This window comes from Callospermophilus lateralis, chromosome 8 (genome assembly GCF_048772815.1).
Source record: "Callospermophilus lateralis isolate mCalLat2 chromosome 8, mCalLat2.hap1, whole genome shotgun sequence".
NCBI lineage: Eukaryota > Metazoa > Chordata > Mammalia > Rodentia > Sciuridae > Callospermophilus > Callospermophilus lateralis.
In genome coordinates, this window is record NC_135312.1 from 4,274,579 (window position 1) to 4,295,253 (window position 20,675).

A 20,675-nucleotide genomic window follows, 5' to 3' on the forward strand; every position below is an offset into this window, starting at 1 on the left:
ATGAGAAAACGACTAGAGAGGTGAAATAACTTGTTCAAGGTCACACAGCTAAGTTGTAGGTTCAGTCTGTTGAATTCCAAAGCCGAGCTCTTTCTCTTACCACCCATTTCAAGCAAGTATTCCTAGATAGCCTAAGGACCCCAGGGGACTGTGGAGGCCTGTTTTCCAGGCCCTTTCCCCTGAGAGCCACACTTAACAGGCACCTATGGTATTCATAAATGGGGAAAGCTAAAAACAGCCCACCAATGAAAATCACACCACCACAGCATGGCACCTGCCTCGGAGGGGATGAGACTCTACTAGAGCAGCAGGATACCTGTCAGCACATCAGAGAAAAAAAGGTGGCTAAAATCACTCAGGGCTAGTCTTAGACTCATCCAATGTCCTGCATGTAGCTGATGAAACAACTGAGGCAGCAATAATGACTGTGTGCCCAGTCAGACACCTCCAGCTGACTCCAGCCAGCACATCACCCAGTACAGCAAAGGTCCAACATGGGCTTCTCCAGGGGCATGTGCACAGCCAGGGTGGCCACAAGTGCTTCCAGCTGTGAAGCTTTGGGCCCAGAGGCCCCCAAAAAGCAGCTGTGAAGCTGCTGGCAGTCCTGCACACACACTCTCCTGGCTCCATGCCCTTCTGTACAGCACTCCAGAGTTTGGGAGATCATACTTGCTTCTGTGACTGACTGATGTGTCCACTTGTTTTTGGGGTCACATGGTGACTGCAGATGAAGTGACATCAGTAGTAATAATTCACATTTCTAACACCGTGCCCTCTGGCAGAGACCAGGCTGGTCTATCTGGGTTTTCCAGTTGTGGTCCTGTTCTGGTGCTTATGCCCTGGCCTGGTCCTGCTGTCACTGCACTGCAGCCACATGGGTTTATGTGGGATAATGTGCAATAGAAATAACCTCATGACCTGAGGTATTTCAATCGCATTTTACCCCACACGACCCACCTAGAACAGGGCCTCAAACACAGATGCTTCCTGAACAAAAGAATGAGAGCACAAGCAAGAGGCAATAGCCAAAGTAGCCAATTCCTAGGACTTTGGGGACAACAGACACACCAGGAGGCCTGTGTGGTAACTGGGGACAGGGTGCCACGAAGTGGGTATACAGGCCAGACTTAACACAGAAGGGAACGCATGTGGCTGCAGTGCAGTGGCAGCAGGACCAGGCCAAGGCATAAGCACAAGAATAGGACCACAACTGGGACACCCAGATAGACCAGCCTGGTCTCTGCCAGAGGGCACAGGGTTAAAAATGTGAGTTATTACTACTGATGTCACTTCATCTGCAGTCATCATGTGACCCCAAAAACAAGTCATTAGATAAGGGCCCTTCAGAGCCTAAGGCTTCAAACTATAGCTGCTGATTTGGTGACAATGACCACCTATGAGTTACCCATAGGTACAACAGGCCAGAGACCAAAAAGTGACAAAGAATGCAAGTGAAGCCAAGGACACAGGGAGGAACGAATGATAGAGTCACCAGCAGATCTGACCCACACGACTCCCATGCTGCTGGGCAAGGCATGGCTGTCTGCAGGACACAGCACCTGCTCAACCAGGACACATGACACACATTACACCAGAATAAGGCGATAGGTCTGCAGTCCAGCTCCTCCACAGTGACACAGACAGCATTACCTTGTAAAGAAACTACTAAATGGTGCCAGTATCCTCAGTTTACTCCCCTCCTCGGTTCCATCAGACCAGCCCTGCTGGTGCAGGTCACTGCTCTCCTTGATGGAGCTCAGGGTGACATCAGTAAACTGTGGATCATCGTCATTCTCCAGGGTCACAATGGCACTGGAGCTGCTCGTGACCATGAGGTCCAAGATGTCCTCATTGCTGACAGACAGCGTGGTGGACAGTTCTGTGCCAAGACTAGACACACTACAGATGGAGACATCATCACTACGGTTCAGGGTTTTGGAGGTGGGACTATAGAGCTTCACTGAGTCATAGCCTGTCCTAGGAAATGTGGAGGACTTCCGCACAGTCTGCTCACGCTCTGCACTGTTGGGAGCCAGAGGTGTGCAGGATGGTAGCGGGCATGCACTCTGGAAGGCCCGCTCAGGGACAAGCTCTGACTCCGACTGCTTCCTCTTCACAAGGGCCACACTACAGGGGACAGGTTCTGGGTTGCCAACCTCCAAGGTAGGAATGCCAGAGTCCACTGACTGAAGGCTGTGCCGGTCTTCTGAAGCACCAAGTTTCAACTTGGGCCCGTACTCAGGTGTTGAGAGGGATCTGGACCCCTTAGCATTCACTTGCTGCAGGTTCTGAAGGGGTTTTCCCTGATGAGCATCCAGAATGTCCATCAAGGCTATGCCATTTGTGGAAGTGGAAAGGTTTCCATCAGTCATCTTGGTCCAAGGAGAAACTAGAAAAACACAAGACACAGAAATCAGGAAAGTGGACATAAGACCCACAGATGCCATTCCTCAGACACAGCTCACTACTAGGACATCCCTTCTAAAGGGGGATGCCATGCAAAGAGTCCCACATAACCAAATTTTGATTCAGAACCAACCACATCAAGAATGTTAACATGAACCCAAACAAAGCATATATCTAAAGCAAAAATCATTATCTTCATCATTGTCACCCCACCAGTCACATCTCTGATACTCAGGACAGTGCTGGGAACCTGAGAACTGTGCTAGGCAGGAAGGAAGTTTTCTTTTTTATTTAGGGGTCAGGGAGCATACTATAATTTGGATTTGAATGTCCCCAGAGGTCTATGTGTTGAAAAGTTGGTCTAAAAACTATGGCACTTTGGGGAAATGGTGGCACCTTTGGGAGGCAGGGCTGTGAGAAACAGAAAGTCCAGAGGTCCATTAACCATTCTACTACTAGAGTGCTTAGCCTTAACTGGGAGGTAAGATCCAATCATAGCCATTTTAACTATAGTCCTTCCCTTTGCCCACCCCAATCTTAAAATTAGCCAGTTGTGTAGACTATAACCCTGAACTCCTCCTGTCAGAGCAAGGGGCAGTGCAGCATTAGGGATAAAACTGGAGGACTGCCCACCTAAGCGGGCTTATTAGCCAGACTCCAGAGCACGCCTTCCTGGTAGAGGTAAAGTTGCCTTGCTGAGCTACTTCCCAGCTCATATTGGATTCCTTGTGGCACTCTGGTTATTTCTAACAGGGCTCAAAGGGAGGAATTTGGGTCACTAGGAGTGTGCCTTGAAGACAATATTGGGACTCTTCCTATTGCTCTTCTTACTTCCTGGCTGCCATGAGGGGAAGAAGCCTCTTCCACCATGTACTCCTGCCAGGATGTACCATGCTACCCCAGGCCCAAAGCAACAGAGCCAAGTGACTGTGAACTGAAACCTGAAACTACGGGCCAAAATAAACCTTTCTTTCTCATGTTGTTATCTCAGGTATTTTGTCACAATTACACAAAGCTAATTCAGGGGGGCAAATGATAAATAGGATACCACTGTCAAATGTTTATGAAACTAGAATTTTTAAAAATTTTAAATTTTTTAAAAAGTATATGAATTCACAACCCACAAATAAGTTAAGGTTCTACTCATTACTAGGTAGCACAAAAATCAAGATATCTTCATTAGGACAGAAAAAGAGCAAAAAGAATTACATAGACCATCTCAGTGACACTGCACAACCAGGCCTGAGCTGGCCATGTCTTGCTATAAGCACAGCCACACTTACCTCATAGGCAGGACATGCCAACCCTTTTCCACAGTGGAAGCCAGGTGCCAAGAGACTTAAAAGTGGGCCCAGGATCCTACTGCTACCCCGTGGCAGAGCTGCAATCTGTGGGCCCCAAAGAGGGTTCTGCCTAGTTTAGTATGGCTACCATAGGGTTATAAAACCCAGGTTGAGAGGATAGCTCAGTGATGATAAACCACCAGTAATGGAACCACAAAGATCAAAATTAGAACAAGAAAAGTCAAAAGCACTGGTGCCACATACATATCCAAGGCCATGTCCAAAGTGCTCTGGCCTAAAGTGAGGGATGGTAGGATACATGAAACAGCCTGGAGAAGAGCCCACAGCAGACTGCCAATCCTAACCTGTGTCAGGTTACCTTTTGTTTGTCTTGAAAATGTCACAGCTAAGAATTCAGCCAGGTGTGGTGACACATACCAGTAATCCCAGAGGCTTGGAAGGCTGAGACAGGAAGATCACAAGTTCAAGACCAGCCTCACCAAATCAGCAAGGCCATAAGCAACTTAGTGAGACTCTGTCTCAAAAATAAAAAATAAAAAGGGCTGGGGAAGTGACTCAGTGGTTAAACATCCCTGGGTTAAATCTCCAGTACCAAAAAAAAAAAAAACCCTAAGAATTCAGATGGCGCACTGAAATCCACACCCCGGAGTAGAACAGAATGAAGACAGAACTTTGCAATCAAGACGTTCCTATATTCTGGTCCCAGCTCCACCAAAGGCCTTGGAAGAAAGCACTGAATAGGCACCTGGCCCAGAGGCCTTTTGCTATCATCCGGGTGAGGCTGAGGCTCTGCAGTAGTGGCAGCCAGGGCTGTTATCTTAGCTTCTGAAAGTTCAGGAGTCAGTGCCAAGACAGAAGCAAATTCATTAAAGGCAGAAAAGGGGGAGGGGAGTATCCTCCCTCTCTCCCTCCCTCCTAGAAACTGAAGGAGCTGCTCAGACAGCATAGCACAGGAGCAAAAATAGAAAAGTAAAGGAATGAATCAAAAAGCAGAATTCAGAAATAGACTGAACTATATAAAAACATGAAATATAACCCAGTGAGTAGGAAGGATTATTTAATCCCAGTGTTGTACTAATTGATTATCAATTTTTCTTAGAAAACTATACTATACTACACCAGGATAAACAAACAGACAAAATTAGAGATAGACACAAAAGTGAAATTCATAGGCACTACAAAAAATAAAATATTCCTTAAACCTATAGAGCAAATACTCAGTTAACCTTCCAAAAGGATCTGGGAATCATTTCACCAGGTATAAAATGGTGCAAGTCTGTGCAAGGCTCAGTGCTCTGAACTTCTATCCTAAGTCCACAGCCACGTGTTCCCCTAAGGCAAGGCCACTGCACAGTATCTCTATGTTCCCTGATCTGGGAAAACCCCTCAAGTTGTTATGAATAACAGGATTCACAAAGGAAGATGCAGGTATATTCAAACATACATAAATTTGAAAGTCATATTTTTTTTGTGGGGGCAGGGAAGGGGAGTAGAGGGTATAGGGGCACTTAACCACTGAGCTATGTCCCCAGCCCTTTTTATCTTCTGAGATAGATAGGATCTAAGTTGCTTTGGGCCTCACTAAGTGGCTGAGACTGGCCTTCAACTTGGGATCCTAATGCTTCAGCCTCCTAAGTCACTGGATTTATAGACTTGCACCATCATGCCTGGTTACACTTTCTTAACTGAAAGAAAAATACAACCCCAACCCCCGCCCAAAAAAAATCACAGTTAAGAGCTATCTTTGACAATGTTAAAGGTAATTAAAGTTATCAAAATACCATCAACACTCCAAGGGATCAAATTGGCAAAGAGCCATAAACAGAAGAGGAAATCCTGACACTGTACACGGCTGAGCATCTCCAACACTGCAGTTCTGGCTCTGCAACTTAAGTAGTGGGGGGCTCACAGGTCAGATGAGGTGCTGCACCCTTCTGCATCTCACCTTCCCTCCTTCCCCACAGTACAACAAGCAGCAACACACTGTTCACAGGCTCCTCTAAGTTAAAAGAAATAAGATCTGGTGAGAGCTCAGTCAGCCAGCACTGACACACAGTAGGTGCCCAGGAATGTGCCATTCCCTCAACTGTCAAGCCACAGAAAGAGCTATAGGACCTACAAATAATGGCTCTAAACTGTTACAGAAGAGATGTGAGTTTGCCCACAAGAAGTTCTGGCATTTGAGTGGACAGGAACATGTAGCAAGTCTACTCTTCCTAGGAAAATCAGTGCCTGGGCAAACAAGGCAGCCAATTATGTCTGCAGTATTGGAAACTGGTTAAATGAGACAATTGTGTTTCACTCATGGCACTCCAAGGACCCTTTCTCAGATTCTCACCAAGAAGAAAGCACAGGGAAGAAGGAAGAGGGGCTGAGAGCCCTCAGCCAACTGGTATAGCCTCTGTCCTATTCCCTTCTCCTCTACCATGGAAGCTGGGGATAGCAGCCCCAGGGCCTTACTTCTAGGGAAGTCCGGAGACCTTTGAGGCCTCTATTGGTTCCAAGTCTGGGTTAAGTTCCTTAAACCTCAGAAACAGAGTGTTGGTCTTCAGAGAAATAAACCTAAAAGGGAAAAGGTATCTCCTCTTCCAACACACAGCAAGACCAAGGCCAGGTGTCTTCAATCCTTTCTAACCCCATAAGAAGCTGTACTTCAGGCCACCTGCCTATTGCTGATACCACACAAGGGACAGGTTGTATGAACAAGGTACATGCCAGAGACAAGGCTACGGGGTGGACTTTGGAAGATGGCCAGAGGCAAATGACCTGCCTCCAAGTCAAATGCATTCTAAACACAGACTGCTTGAATAAGCAATGATCTCCCCACAGGCTCTGCCTCCTGTGCACCAGCATCTTCGGCCCTGACATGCAATGGGACCACTCTCAAGTGCACTCTTCCCACCCAGGCCACCAGGGTTCTTGGGCTCCAGCAGTATGTGGCACAAGGAGCCACTCTATCACTGCCTGCAAAGTCTACCTCCCCTGAAAAGCCCTCCCCATCTCTCCCAAGAGCTACAGGACCTCCCTCCTCCTGAATCCTTTTGGCCACACCCCACCTAAAACAACTAGATTTTATGCCTTTTTTCATGTCTCTCTTCAATGGATTCCAAGTTTCAGGCAGGCATAGTCTTTCTCATTTCTAGACACCACTGCATTGCCAAAAACTTAGCATGGATTACTTGCTGAATTAAATATTACTAACTGCTAAGTTCTTTGGTGGGCATGTTTCAGGGGCAGTCCCAACCAAGAAACCTCTGTGGAGAGTTGGGTTATGTTCCAAGAACAAGATGAGCACTAGAAGCAGCAACAGGAGGAAGAAAACCCTTGCCATGGGGTTCCTGACAACGTGCACAGACAACAGACACAAGCAACTAAGTAAGCTATGGCCATCCATTCCTACATCGCGTTGGGTACCAGACCTGACAGTGAGGCGCCACTGTCCATACTGTATGGTCAGGAAAGTGAAACATAATCCTTCCTATCACATTTGTCTTCCCAAATCCACATCCTTAACTTCCCAGCAGCACCAACAGTGGCCTGAGCAACCTCAGCTCAGTCAGCTCAGGGAGGAAGGAGCGGTCCCTGCCAGGGAGGCAGGCACTCAACACAGGACTAACAATGATTAATCACTTTCCGGACAAGAAAAAAACATGCAAGATGTGAAATGTGGATAAGAGGAAGACTGTTTTTATTCCACTCAGCAAGACCATCTGAATTTGATGTGCCTGCCCCAACATTGAGCTCTGCACAAGGCAAAAAGGAAAACTGCCTGAAGGACTGGAACAACTGGTGACTCTGGACAGGGCTGTGAGAAGCAATCCCACCTAGAAGCAACAGTCTGATTTTCTTTTCTTTAAAAAGCAGTGAGACTGGGTCTTGATGAAAGTCTGCATAAATAAAAAACCATTTATGAAACCCAAACCAAATGATTTAGTTATGTCCTCAAAGGGAAAAACACATACTCATGGGCAGCCTCAGGGAGAAGCCTGCTGCCAAATGTGCTGATGTCTTATCTAGCACCTTGCCCAGAACACATGCCCTGAGCAGTCCTTCCTGTTCTAGGCTCCTCTCTGGATGGTCCTGAGGGGATTAACCTGCTTGTAACCCCATCAGCAAGGGGCCACACTGCTCACTTTGACCTTCAAAGGACAGAGGACTTACCCTGGCTGCAGAGACTCCCCTAACCCAGCCATGCCCAATTTCCAGATCCTCATCCTTTAGGGTCAAGCATACACAAACCATCTCTACTCAGTCATGGCCTAAGGGCATACAATTCCCAGAGCTAAAGTTGCAGGAAGACAGGACCAGGACTGTACATCAGACACCCACACCCAGTTATCACCATGAAACTACAATTGGATGAGTCCTGGGCTTCATTCTCAACTCTGAATGTACCATCCTGGCTCAACCCCATCAGCTAAGTATTATCCCCACTGCACAGAGAAGGAAACTGAGGCATGTGACTTGCCAAGGTCAGCACTGGACCCCAGGTCTGTAATTCCCTGGCTCCCTAGAAGCTCTGCTGCTTACAAAGGCCACATGCAGACAGCTGGCACCTCCTCCAGAGCTTACTATGGCCACGGGGGAGACAGTAGACTGCATTTCACACAGGAAACACCACCTAGCTGAGCCAGATGCGTGACCTACTCCAGGTCTCATGGCAGCCCCTTCCCGCTGCTCCCCCTGCCAGTCTTCTGTCCCCAACATGTGCCTCTGGGGGGTCCTCTGTGTTTCCTGGGGAAAAAATCTGGTGGCACTGTCAGCTTTCTCCCAGGAATGGTTGCTGTACCAGGCCTGCAGCTCAACCCCAGGCACGGACCAGTCAGAAGAAATGATCAGCCTCTGACATGAGGAGAACCATAGTATGTGCCACCTCCATGTGAACCCACTTGCTGTGTAGAGGGCTCATAGGCACCAACCAGCAGCAAGTCTCTATTCTTGAATTAAAGTGTTGGCTGAGGCAGAAAGGACCAGGCTAGAGCTAGATCTCAGTATCTCTACATGAACAATTAATACTAGCTCTGCCTTCCAGGAACATGTGACGCTTGGGACCCTGTGCTCAATGTTCACACCCATCTAGGTGACCTCCACCACCTCCTAAAGAGCTTTGAGTATTGCTACCACATCACAGCCTTGAGTCTGAGGGGGACATGTGATAAAGCAGCCGTGCTGGTCTAGCCCAAGCTGACTGCAAGTGCTCACTCTCCACCATCAGGCACGATGCCTAAAGGAACCAACAGTGTCCAGTGTGCATTATGCACAGTGGAAAGACAAATCACAAAAACTAGGGTTGCTGAGATGCATTATTCTTTAAGATAAAAATAATTCTTTAAAAGTTACCTAGATACCTCTGAAAGATAAATGGAAACTTCCAGGTACCCTCCAAGATGCTATTTAAACAGGTTTCATCCATGAATACTCAGTACACAAGGCCAAAAAGGGTTAAACTGTTGAGGGTCCCCAAAGGCTCCTTCACAGCCCTAACAGACAAGACACTTACACAGGTCTCAGGTGGTTATGTTTAAAAGTTAAAAGTGGGACACTTTAAATTAAGGAGACTGAACATATGGACTGCTCCCTCTTCTCTAAAATGTCTCAGCCACATTTAGAAAATGACCAAACCCAACTGTCATAAGTACCTGTGAAGTAACTGGAAGGCAACTAACAGGCTGAGAAGATATTCAGACCACCTAATAATGTAAGGCAACATAATGTATTATTTTAATTGTTAATATACCACCACTGAGCATTTACCATGTACTATTCATGGCTAGGGGCCATCATGTGATGTAATCATCACAAGCCTGCCAAGAACACTGAAGAAACAGACTCAGAGAGGCTAAGTATCTCATTCAGGATCACACAGCAAAGAAAACTGGACTCAGACCAAGTCTACACCAAAGCCCATACATACATGACCTGTGGAGTACTTAAGAATATATGCTCTAAAGTTTGTGACAATCAATAAACTGAAATCAAGTTTTATATTTCTCTGTATGTATGTTAGATTTCAACAGAAAATTTTTAAAAATAAGCAAGGGAAAAATAACACAGGCTCTAGAAGTAGATTGCCTGGGGTTAAATTCCCAGCTCCTCCACCTACCAGTTGTGTGACTCTGGGTTAGTTTCTTAACCTCCCTGTGCTTCAGTTTCCTTGTAGCAAAGTGGGAACAATACTAGACCTACTTCATTAGGTAGTTGACAACATTAGGAGAAGAAACCCACATAAAGCCTTTAGAACTATGCCTGGCATGAGCTAAGCCTAGAAGCTGTTGGCTGGTGTTATTCTTCACTGGGCACCAGATAGGGCCAGCCAACTCAGCCCCACTATTTTAGCAACACATTTGCATAAGCAAGCCCAGAAACAGCCACTCTGTGCATAGGAAGCCTCATGGTACTGCTTCTTCCAGCTTCTTCCTGTTGCTAACATTTCTCCTAGCACCTGCTGCACAGCTCTGACTGCGCTCTGGACCTCAAATTCCCCACCTGTACAATGTAGTGACAAGCCAAGCAGATCAACCTTTAACCTTAGTTCTCTAATTTCCCAAAGGGTGTGCCCTGGCATGAGCACAGCTACAAGCCAGGTTCCCTAGAGCTGGGTCTCAGTCAGAGTGTGGAGCTCAAAATCTCAAGGGTCTAAAATATACAAAAACTAAGAAGGCAATTAAGAGAGCTGGAGGGAGAAGCCATACTCAAACTTGAGACTTGGGTTGGTACTGTCCTGATAAGCTGGTCAGCAGGAAGTGTTCCAATTACGCTGTAAAGACCAGCCCAGTTCCTGCAAAGTACCTGCCGGTGCCCAGGAGGCAATCCATTCCCAATAAAAAAGCCAAGAAAACTAGGTACTAACATTCTACAGATTGGGGGCAGGGCAGAAGGGTGAATACTCAGTCCCCAAGACACTATGGTGACTCCCTGGTGGCTTTAGTCACCGCAAAGTGCATGGTTGTCTACAGAACCTTCCAAAGCAACTTCCAATTTTACGCGGGAGAAAACGGTACTCTATGCAACTTTAAGACAGAAATGGTTTCAAGCAGCCTAGTCAGCAGTCGCTGAAATGGTCACTGAAATGCCCGCTGCTTGGGCTCACTGTGGAATCCACAAGGGCCAGTCGGCCAGCCTCCAGGCCAGGGTCCTCACGGTGGCCGCGCCCCACCGCGTTGACACACTCCTGCAGGAGAGAGCCCCGTCCCCGCGCCTGGATAGCGGGCCGCGGGGACATGCGACCGGGCTCCAGCCTCCCGGCCGCCCACCGCAGGGACTCTCCGGCCAGGGTCTCCGCGGCCCCGGGGCTCCCGGAAGGGGTCCTGCGCGCCGAGCGGCCGGCTCTGCCGGGCGCGCAGGAGCGGTGAGTCTGAGGGGAAAACTTTCCGCCAAGTTCCGGAGGAGGAGCAAGTCCCCGCAGGGTCTCCCCGCGGGCCGCAGCGCCGCCCCCACCGGGCCTGCCGCGCGCCCGGGCAGCCCTCGCGCAGGAGGGGGCGCGGCGGTGTCCGGACAGCGCCGCGCCTCGGGCAGCGTCGCTCCGGCAGCAGGTGGCAGCGGCCCGCGCCCGCCCGCCCTCACGGCCCGGCCCCCGCGGAGCCCTCAGTACCGCAGTCAGCGCAGCTGCGACGCCATCCCCGGCCGGTGGGCCCGCAGCCCAAGCCTGGCGGGACCCGCTATTCGCTGGGCCAGGGCGGCCGAAGCACCACAGGCAGCGGATCCGAGGCAGGTGCGCGCGAGCTGCCCGCGGCCAACAGCGGCACGCTCTCGCCCCGCCCCGCGCCCCCTCGTCACGCCTCGCCCCGCCCCCACGCGCTCTCGCCACGCCCCGCGCCCCATCGCCACGCCCCCAGGCACTCTCGCCACGCCCCGCGCCCCGTCACCACGCCCCCTGCCGGACTGCGTCAGCTCCTCTGCGGGAGCCGTCGCCCCCCACCGCGGATTCTGCGAAGTTGCGAGCTCCAAGCCAGTCAGTCCAGCAGCCTCCGACCTCCAGAGCGGCATCCCCGGCGCTTTTCTATTGCAAGAGCCTAACGGAGCTGCGAAAGAGCTCTGAGAGGACCTTTGTGTCTGCAGAGCCGCCGCAGGCGTCCGACAGGGGCTCTTACCTGATCGGCTCCACCCGCGGCCATCTTGGAAGTGGGAAGAGGCCGGGAGGGGGAAGGGGCACGAACGGGCAAGGACCAGGCGTGGGGAGCCGAGCGGCGGAGCGCATCGATGGGAGCCTTTTCCCTGCAGGTGTGTGGGAGTGATGGCCGGGCTCAGCCGGCGGAGAGAAGGTGGTCTGTGTGGAAGACCCGGCCTCACGTCCGGGGTTTGTGGCTCCGTAACTGCGCTTTGGCACCCTCTCCGCCCGGCCTTAGCCTTTTAATCTGTAAAACGGGCTTTTCTGATTGCTCGCTCGTTGCGCTTTCACTCAGTGCCTGTCTTAATTCCCAAATCTGTCTGCTTTTTAAACCTGAGTCTTGAAATTCCAAAGCGCTGCATGCCAGTGGCCTCCGGAGATTTGCAACAGGCTTTGCAAATGCATTTTGAAAGCTGTGTTAGGTGCAGACAAGTTTGGGAACCACTGGCCTAACGTTTATATGCCCTATTTTGCTTCAGCGTTGCAAAATCTCCAGAGATGCAATCTATGATCAAGTCTGTTTAACAGAGTGGGAAATGGCTCAGAGAAGTCCTCCTGATGGGTCAACGCTGAGAGAGACTGAGTGAGGCCCTAACTGAGTTAATGTCTAGGAAATCTCACAAGTAACTGATTCTCATCCCCCTTATGGAATATAGGCTCTGAGCCAAACTGAGCTTATTTGATTTGCTGCTCTTTTCCCTGTGCCTGGCAAATACGGCAACCTGGATAGTTTCGTATTTGATAGATTGAAATTATATCCTAAGGACATCATAGCAAAAGCAAAGACTTCAGTAGCAGGAGCCGGAAGGCGTGGGTTTATATTAGGAGTCCTGAGGGTTTTCATAGCTTGAATAATTACTAGAGGGGAAACTCCAGAGACTACAGCTGAATCCGTGGGAGGAAGTTTGAAAGCTTGCAGTGGGCCATTGTCCTTAGGGATGGGCAGGGAAACCTAACTTGTGTTTTTTCCCCAGGTCAGAGTTCTAAAAATTCAGTACCTAGTCTCCTGGCAGGAGAGTGGAGATTTGAAAAATGTGGTCTCAATAGAATGCAAGAGAGGCCTCACAGACATTTCTCACAGTGTTTGGTGCATAATAAATGCTTAAATTTCTGGTGGTTTAAGCAAAAACAATAACCTGGCAGCTGGTTTTGAGCACTAACAGGAACACAGACTTGCCTCAGCCCTGCTCAGTTCTTACAACTGATACTTGGGATGAGCAGGCCTGCTTTGATGGTGTTCCTTGAGCCCCAGCTCCCTTCCACCCCTAATTCTGAGTCTCAGGGTTTTAAAACGATACAGTGACAAGAAATGGCCATTGTCAGGAATGTAGAACTAGAGTTTGTGGTCCACAGGTTTGTGTTTGGCGCCCTCTGTCGGCCCTGCTCTCACCTTCACCAGCCTGCTGCCAGGATTCAGAGCCTCTCCTTGGGAGTCCATGGTCACTTACACTGGCCCTGTGACTTGACCCGTGTCCTGCCTTTTGTCATAAGAGTACACATGTCTGCTAGATGCAGTCTCATTATGACTTGAGTCTGACAAAATCAAAAACAGCAAACAGCCCTGCACCTCTCAGCAGTTCGGTTCCTCCCCGCTTGCCCATTGCCTCAGAGAACACACCTCTGAGTGAGTCCCGACAGCACCACCCGCCCCCAGCAGCATTGAGAATGTATGTTGGCCAACTCACCACCATGAGGAGAGACCCTCCAGCCTGACCTCATCCTCCCTCAGAGGAGTGAGGATGCCTTTCCTGGGATGTCCAATATCCATGGAAACCATCTCTGAGCACATGCTAGGCATTGGGGACACTAGAGTGGCCCACAGCCTCAACTGCTGCCCTCACAGAGTTCCCAGGACAGACAGATGTACATTCGTGTATGCAATTTTGTCCTCTTCTAAGGAAAATGGTTGTCTGGAAGACCTCAGGAGGCTTGCCAGGGCACCAGAGCTCCCACAATGAGTATTGAGAGAGAAGGACAGAAGGGCTTGTGGTTGAGTGGGGCAGGGTGTCAGCACACAGTCTGGAGGCCTCTGCCACGCCCCTCATGTCTCCAGAGGGACCTCATTTCCCCAGCACATATTTGTGCCCCTATTCCCTGCCCCTAGGTGTGGCCTTTATCCATAGGTGTTGACTGGGATCATGTTCATGCCTTGTCTGCACCCAGTGTCAGCCCAAGTGCCAGGACTGTGCCGGTCGAGTTTCATAACCTGCCAAGCTGAGGCAGTGACTCGTATCTTGGAGGTGAGGAAACAGGCTGGGAGGCAAAGCCATTCAACCCAGGTCTCACAGCTCTGCCCGCAATGTCTTACCCACTCACCATCCTCCTTCCCACCCAGATTCCTGTTCTGAGCCACCAGGGTCCACAGCATGAATAAAATTAGTAGCAGCATCACACTCCATGCTAGGACTCAACGAGGTTCTGGGCCCATACCATACTCCATGCTAGGACTCAACGTGGTTCTGGGCCCATGCCCAGGGCAAAGGCCAATGGGGCATTGTCTCTGAAGAGCTTCCCATTGGTACAAGGGCTGTCAGAACCTCATCAGAAAACTCATTTTAAGGACACAATCCCTAGAATTTGCTTTTCTGTGATTGGTTCTGGAAATTGGGTAGTATTAGGAATTTCTGGATAGAAGACAGCCAGAAATGGACCCAGAAGGACCCAGACTTGGGAGGATCTACCTCACAAAGCCCAGTACTTTGCTTCTAGGAGCCGCCTTGGCCCCTCACACCCGGCCATTAACTAGAGTTTTACTCAGTTTTAACAAGGGTGTCTATTTCCTAGCCTGCAGGAGATTCAAAGCAGCGAATGTATGGAAGCAGGACTCCTAGAAATAGCACATTCCTAAAAGGAAGAAGCAGCAACAAAATCCCTTCAGTCCAGTGACATATTTATGGGCATGAGCCTTATAAAATTATCCCCAAATTCAGGCAGAAACTTCTAACAAGATGGTCACCACAGTGTTATTTACAACAATAAAATGAACATAATGTGTCCAACAAGCAGGAAGACTGACTAAATAGAATGACAAATGCAGCCATCATAAAACCTTTAGGAGTGCAGTTGGTTAGGAATAATTCAGCATTCTGTAGCTCCCAGTAGGGCATCTATGGTTGACAACAATTGTGTATTTAAAAGTAGCTAGTAGGGAAGATTTTGAATGTTCCCAACACAAAGAAATGACAAATATTTGAGGTGATGATATGGCAGTTACCTGATCTGTATTGAAATATCACTGGTACCCTATAAATATGTACAATAGAATATTGTATCTATTACATTGTGTATACTGTATACATAATATAAATTTACATATACATATTTATAGGGCACAGTGTGTGTCAAAAAGTTTTTAATGTCTTTTAAAATCATAAAGAATGTATTATAGGCCAGAAGAAGAGTTTAAATTATAAGACATGCTGAGTATAATCAAAGGATTTGAAACACCATCCACAGGAAAAATGTCGAATGGAATATGTGAGCATAGCTGCCCATCTTCTGCCCATGTATGTTTGGTAACTTTAAAATTTCCCCACAGCAAACATATGCTGCATTCATAAGGAAGATGTGCTAGTAAGGTGGCTGGGGTGACCAAAGACTCCAATAAGCACAGCCACCTGGGTCCAGGGAATGAAGACTCTCAGCCTTGTCATCAGAGTCCCGAGCTAAGCCAGGGGAGCCCTATGCTGGGGAAATCTCCAGTCCCAGGGGCTGTCATCTCTGTGAGGCCTACCACTTGCTGCTATTGGGGGTGGGGACAATAGAATCCTACCACTGTGGTGTGGTTGACCTTCCATCTCTGCTGCATTTCTAACTGTCCTAGGTACCCCATGATGATCTCAGGTTACTGAGGGCCTTGATCCAGGTCGGGCTGGCTCACAACCTAAGGTCACCCATTCCAGAGCATCCCGAGTGGTTGACTAGAAGAAAAAGTCACAATGAAAGAAAGGGGTCTTCCAAAGCCTGCAGCTATGGCCTGGAGTGGGATGGGGGAGGACTTGGACCTCCTGTGGCCATGGCTCATTGATCCTTAAGGGGTACCAGACACAGGGAGGGAGGAGGGACAGGAAAGCAGAAGAAATGCAGAATTACTGATAAAATTACACTGCATGCATGTATAAATATAACAGTGAATTCCACCTTTATGTATATCTACAAAGCACCAATTAAATTATAAATGAGGGGCTGGGTCGTGGCTCAGTGGTAGAGCGCTTGCCTAGCATGTGTGAAGAGGCCCTGGGTTCGATTCTCAGCACTGCATATAAATAAATGAATAAAATAAAGGTCCATCAACATCTAAAAATATTTTTTTAATTATATAAATGAGTGGAAGTAGACCAGAAGAGCAGAAGAGGAGGAGTAGGGGAAAGGGGAAAGGGGGAGGGAGGGGAGGGAGAGGAGGGAGCTCCTGGGAACTGAATTGGAGTATATTAAATTCCAGGCATGTGTGATTATGTCAAAATGAACCCAGCTACTATGTTGTAGAGCTATAATGCACCAAAGAAATCAAAAGATAAAAGAGGTACCAGATACTGGAGGCCTCCAGGCTCAAATACTAGGAAAGCAGAGAGCCCTTGTGGGTGGCTCCAAGTCACAGCACACCTGAAGTGGAATTTTCCAAAAAACCTCCACTAAAGGCACACTGGGTCACCTGCTGCCACCAGCTCGCAGCCTGATGCCGAGGTCTGCAGAACTCGGCCTCATGGAGCCTCATGGCAGGCAAGCAGGCAGAGGTGGGCTAGGGATGTAGGCCCAGCTCCTGGCCCCACCTGCTGTCCACTGTGGGGGATCCCACCTGTGTAAGGTCTCTGCCATCAAGCTGAGGTCCCCCAGGCTCACAGAGCCACCTGGGGCTCCTGGAAAACACTGGGAACTCCCTCCCAGGCAGGGTGCTGGGGGGGGGGGGGCCTCATGTTTGTCTGGCAGTGGCTCTAGAAGTAGATTGGGTGGGTGTGACATGCCAGATAGAAGGGACAGATCCACCTCCAAAAGGTTACTGGTTCACTTCTACTCCCCTGAAGGCCACCAGATGCTTCCTCCACTTATCAGCCTTGAATTTTACCCCTCCCAAGCCTGGCTCCAGCCTAACCTTGCAATCCCCTTGTCCCCTCTCCTGCTGGGCAGATTCCAACTGCATCATTTCCCAAAGGGCCCCAAAGCCCTTTGCACTTCCCCTGTGCCCCTCCATAGCTGTTGGTGGCACCAGAGTTAAGGAGCTCCCTGCCTCACGGCAGCCTGGGTAGAAAAAAACTCTACAGAAAATTATCTGCAGAGTGCAGGAGTCTTCCTACTCCAGGATGTGGGGGATGCCTTTAAGCTCCCCAAAGGGCTAGGAGGTTTGCCCAGAATGAAGGTGCAGCCTGAGAGGCGGGTGGCACCTTGTTGAGCTCTCTGGCCTCTGCTTTTCTCTTGGGACGTCTCTCTTCAGCCTCTTCCTGGTCAGCCTCCACAGGCCTGGTTGTGGCCTCTGGTACTCCCTCTTCATCTGCCTCCTCGCCCTGGCCCACAGAAGGTACTCAGGACAGTTTGAGGATGGCTGGTCTCACCTCCAGACCCCGATCCCAGCGGATCCAATCCTCCTGGGAGATTGTCCTTACCCAATAAGTATGAACCACCCCTGCCCAAGATGGGGCCCAGAAAAAACACGCCCGGGTGCTGAGCAGAGCTGGGTCTTGGTTTACAGAAGGAAAGAAAGAGCAGCTCAACTGACCTCCACCACACCCTGGGCCCCTACCTGAAGGCCTGGGGAGGGCAGGTGGCTCACACAGTGTAACTCAGCCTCCAGCTCTTGCCCCCAAGCTCAGTCCTCTCCTCAGGGCCAGTTCTTGCCACTCGGCCTACAAACAGGCTCAGATGAACCCCTCGAGGCTTCTTAAATGCCCTCTCACCAGGCCTGTGCAGCTGAGCTTCCGGAAAGGCCGTCTGCCCCAGCTCCTCCTCCCAGCAGTGTTTCCTGAGGGCCTCCAATCCCCTGTCTCAGTAGGGCTTGGACACACCTGTCCCCAATGGTTCCTCCCAACTTTTTCCTCAATCTGAGCCTCAATTTCCCCTTCTGTAAAATGGGGATGGTCATTGCCACTCCCTGGGCTCAGAGGAGCTGTGTGGGCTCTGGGGAGCAGAGGCTGGCGTGGATCAGACAGTGATGGTGGGGATCTTGGTGTAGGAAGGGGGCCATTAGGGGAATTCCAAAGGACGCCACATTCTGAAGTGTTGCCTGGCTGTTCCTCTTAAGGAGGACACAGAAGCCACGGAGCCTCCCTCAACTACCCATCTGTCACGGTCCTGAACTCACTGTGTTCCCAACAAGGAACAGGAGGACCTCAAGGGCAGGTATGTTGGCATCTTGACTAGCAGGCACCATTACCTCCGTTTTACACAAGTGGAAACTGTGATTTTGGGGTCACCACCTTGTACAAGGTCACTGGCTAGAGAGGGCAAGAGGGGAGGGCCCTGGGGAAGAGGTTTCAGAAGTCTCAATGGCACAATGTGCTGTGTGACTCCACAAACTTGCGTGGAAAGGGCTGGCTGTAAAAATCAAACCCAGAATGGACAGTGAGAAAAGCCCCAGGAGGTAGCCAGGGTCAGGTGCTCATCGGAGATGAGTCAGTGCCTTTTGTCAAGGCTGAAGTTTCCCATAACAATCTCCTATCTATCTTTTATTTTTATTGTTTTATTTATAGATAGATGCAATATTTTAATTTTGTTTATTTATTTTTATGCGGTGCTGAGAATAGAATCCAGCGCGTCGCATGTGCACTTGTGCAAGGCAAGCGCTCTGCCACGGAGCCCCAGCCCCAGCCCCAATCTCCATCTTTATGATCAGAGTGAAAATCCTGACTAGAGCAAGGTGGAGCCGGGAACAGCATGGCCACGTGCTCCCCAAGGCCTGAGCACCTGTGGCGAGAGGTGCAGCTTGAGCCCCCGCCAGGTGAGGTTTGAGAGGGAACTGTGACACCAGCCAGGTATTCAGGAACCAGAGGTGCCGCCTCTATGGCCAAATCACCAAACATGCCCGGGGTTGTGGAGGGGGGCGGTGCGGAGAAGTGAGAGCCGAGGTGGAAGAGGGGAGGGGAGACTGGCAGAGGAGGCAGGGCCAAGGCTGCGGGGAGTTGTCTTTGTCCCCCCAGGGCAGCAGAACACTCCACAGGCTGGTGGCTCCTGAACACCAGAAACCAAATTCTCAGGGTTCTGGAGGTGGGGAGCCCAGGATCAAGGTGCCAGCAGATTCGGATCTGCCGAAGGTCCATGTTCTCACATCTAGCATCTCCTCACTGCGTCCTCGTGTGGGAGAAAGGTGAGGGAGCTCTCTGGAGTCCCTTTTACATGGCACTAGTCCCATCTATGAAGGTGTCGTTTGTGACCCGATCAGCTTCCAAGGCCCCGCCTCCTGACACCAACACACTGGGGCTGGAGGCCACACAGGATAGAAGGTGTCAAGATAAAAGTGGAGGCACTGCATCAACCCTAAAAAATAAATAAATAAAACCGGGAGGTCCTGAAGGAGGGGCTGTCACACAGCATCCAAATGACGGAATCAGCCTGGCACCAAGACACCTCTGCACCGGGACCTCCCTACAGCTGCTCTTCAGGCTGGACTGGCACCACCCTGCTCACTGATCCTCTAGCCCAGGACTGCCATTTCACACATCATACGAGGGCCTCCTCCTTCCGCCTTGAAAACCTCCCCTGCCTCCTCCTCCCTTGAACAAACGTGATTTCTCTAGCCCATGGGCTCCGCTGCAGGATTTTGCCACTCCTAAGGAAGCCTCTCTCTATCCAGCCAGCCATCTAGCTATATATTTTTAACCTTGGACTGAACCCAGGGCACTTAACCACTGAGCCCTACCACCCCCAGCCCTTTTTGTATTTTATTTTGCGGAGTTGCTTGGGGCCTTGCTAAGTTGCTGAGGCTGGTTTTGAACTCATGATCCTCTTGCCTCAGCCTCCTGAGCCACTGGGTTATAGGCATGTGCCACCATGCCTGGCAACAAATCTGTATTCTATGGAGAAAGTCCATGCTTGCTATTTAGGGTGACACAGACATTCAGATGGTGGCAAGGTGGGAACAACTGTGGGGGAGGCCGTGCAGACAGAGCCAAGATTAGCTCAGATTTGTACTTTGCCAATATGTCCAGTCCACCATGCAGACTGGCAGGTGCCCTGAGAGCACTTGGGAATCACTTCCCATTGTCCCAAGCTCCATGTGCTGGCTGCAACAACGGGTTCATCCAGGAACTGGGGTTGTGGCTCAGTAGTAGCACGCTTGCCTGGCATGCGTGAGGTGCTGGGTTTGATTCTCGGCACCATCAACAACTTTAAAAAATATTTTAAAAAACCAATGGGTTCATCCCACAGCAGGATTACCTGCTATGTAAAGCATGCAATTGTTTACTTCATAATGAGGCATCTTCACAGGATGAAGTACCTGCCCCATGGAATGTTCTGGAATACCATGACAGGGAAAAGCCTTCAAGGGAAACCTCATAATTTCTTTCTTTTCTTTTATGGCCCTGAGAATTGCATGACTGCTCCACCATGGGCTACATCCCCTATCTATTTTGAGGCGGAGGTCTCACTAAGTTGCTGAGGCTGACCTTGAACTTGTGATCCTTCTGCCTCAGTCTCCCAAATTGCTGGGATTACAGGTGTTTGCCACCATAGCTGGGTTTTTTTTTGTTTTTTTTTTTTTTGCGGGGGTGGAGTGGTTTTTGTTTTTGTTTTTTTTCCCCAGTAAGATGACCTGGAGTTCAGTGCGGTGGCACACCTATAACCTCAGCAGTTTAGGAGGTGGAGGCAGGAGGACCATGAGTTCAAAGCCAGCCTCAACAAAAGTGAGATGCTAAGCAACTCAGTGAGAT

At 49.8% G+C, this 20,675-nt stretch overlaps 1 protein-coding gene across 3 annotated transcripts in view; it reads right to left on the bottom strand.

The window, feature by feature from the left end:
- The window catches only part of Tbc1d14 (TBC1 domain family member 14), a 119,088-nt gene extending 107,262 nt beyond the window's left edge, over window positions 1-11,826 (bottom strand). For all 3 annotated transcript variants that reach the window (XM_076864944.2, XM_076864945.2, XM_076864943.2), the window contains exons 1-2: window positions 11,801-11,826; window positions 1,651-2,389 (exon numbers count right to left, since the gene is read on the bottom strand). In XM_076864944.2, coding sequence (XP_076721059.2) covers window positions 1,651-2,372 — 722 coding nt within the window. In that variant the 5' untranslated portion in view covers window positions 2,373-2,389; window positions 11,801-11,826. The remainder of the gene's footprint in view (window positions 1-1,650; window positions 2,390-11,800) is intronic.
- Window positions 11,827-20,675: the final 8,849 nt, after the last annotated feature.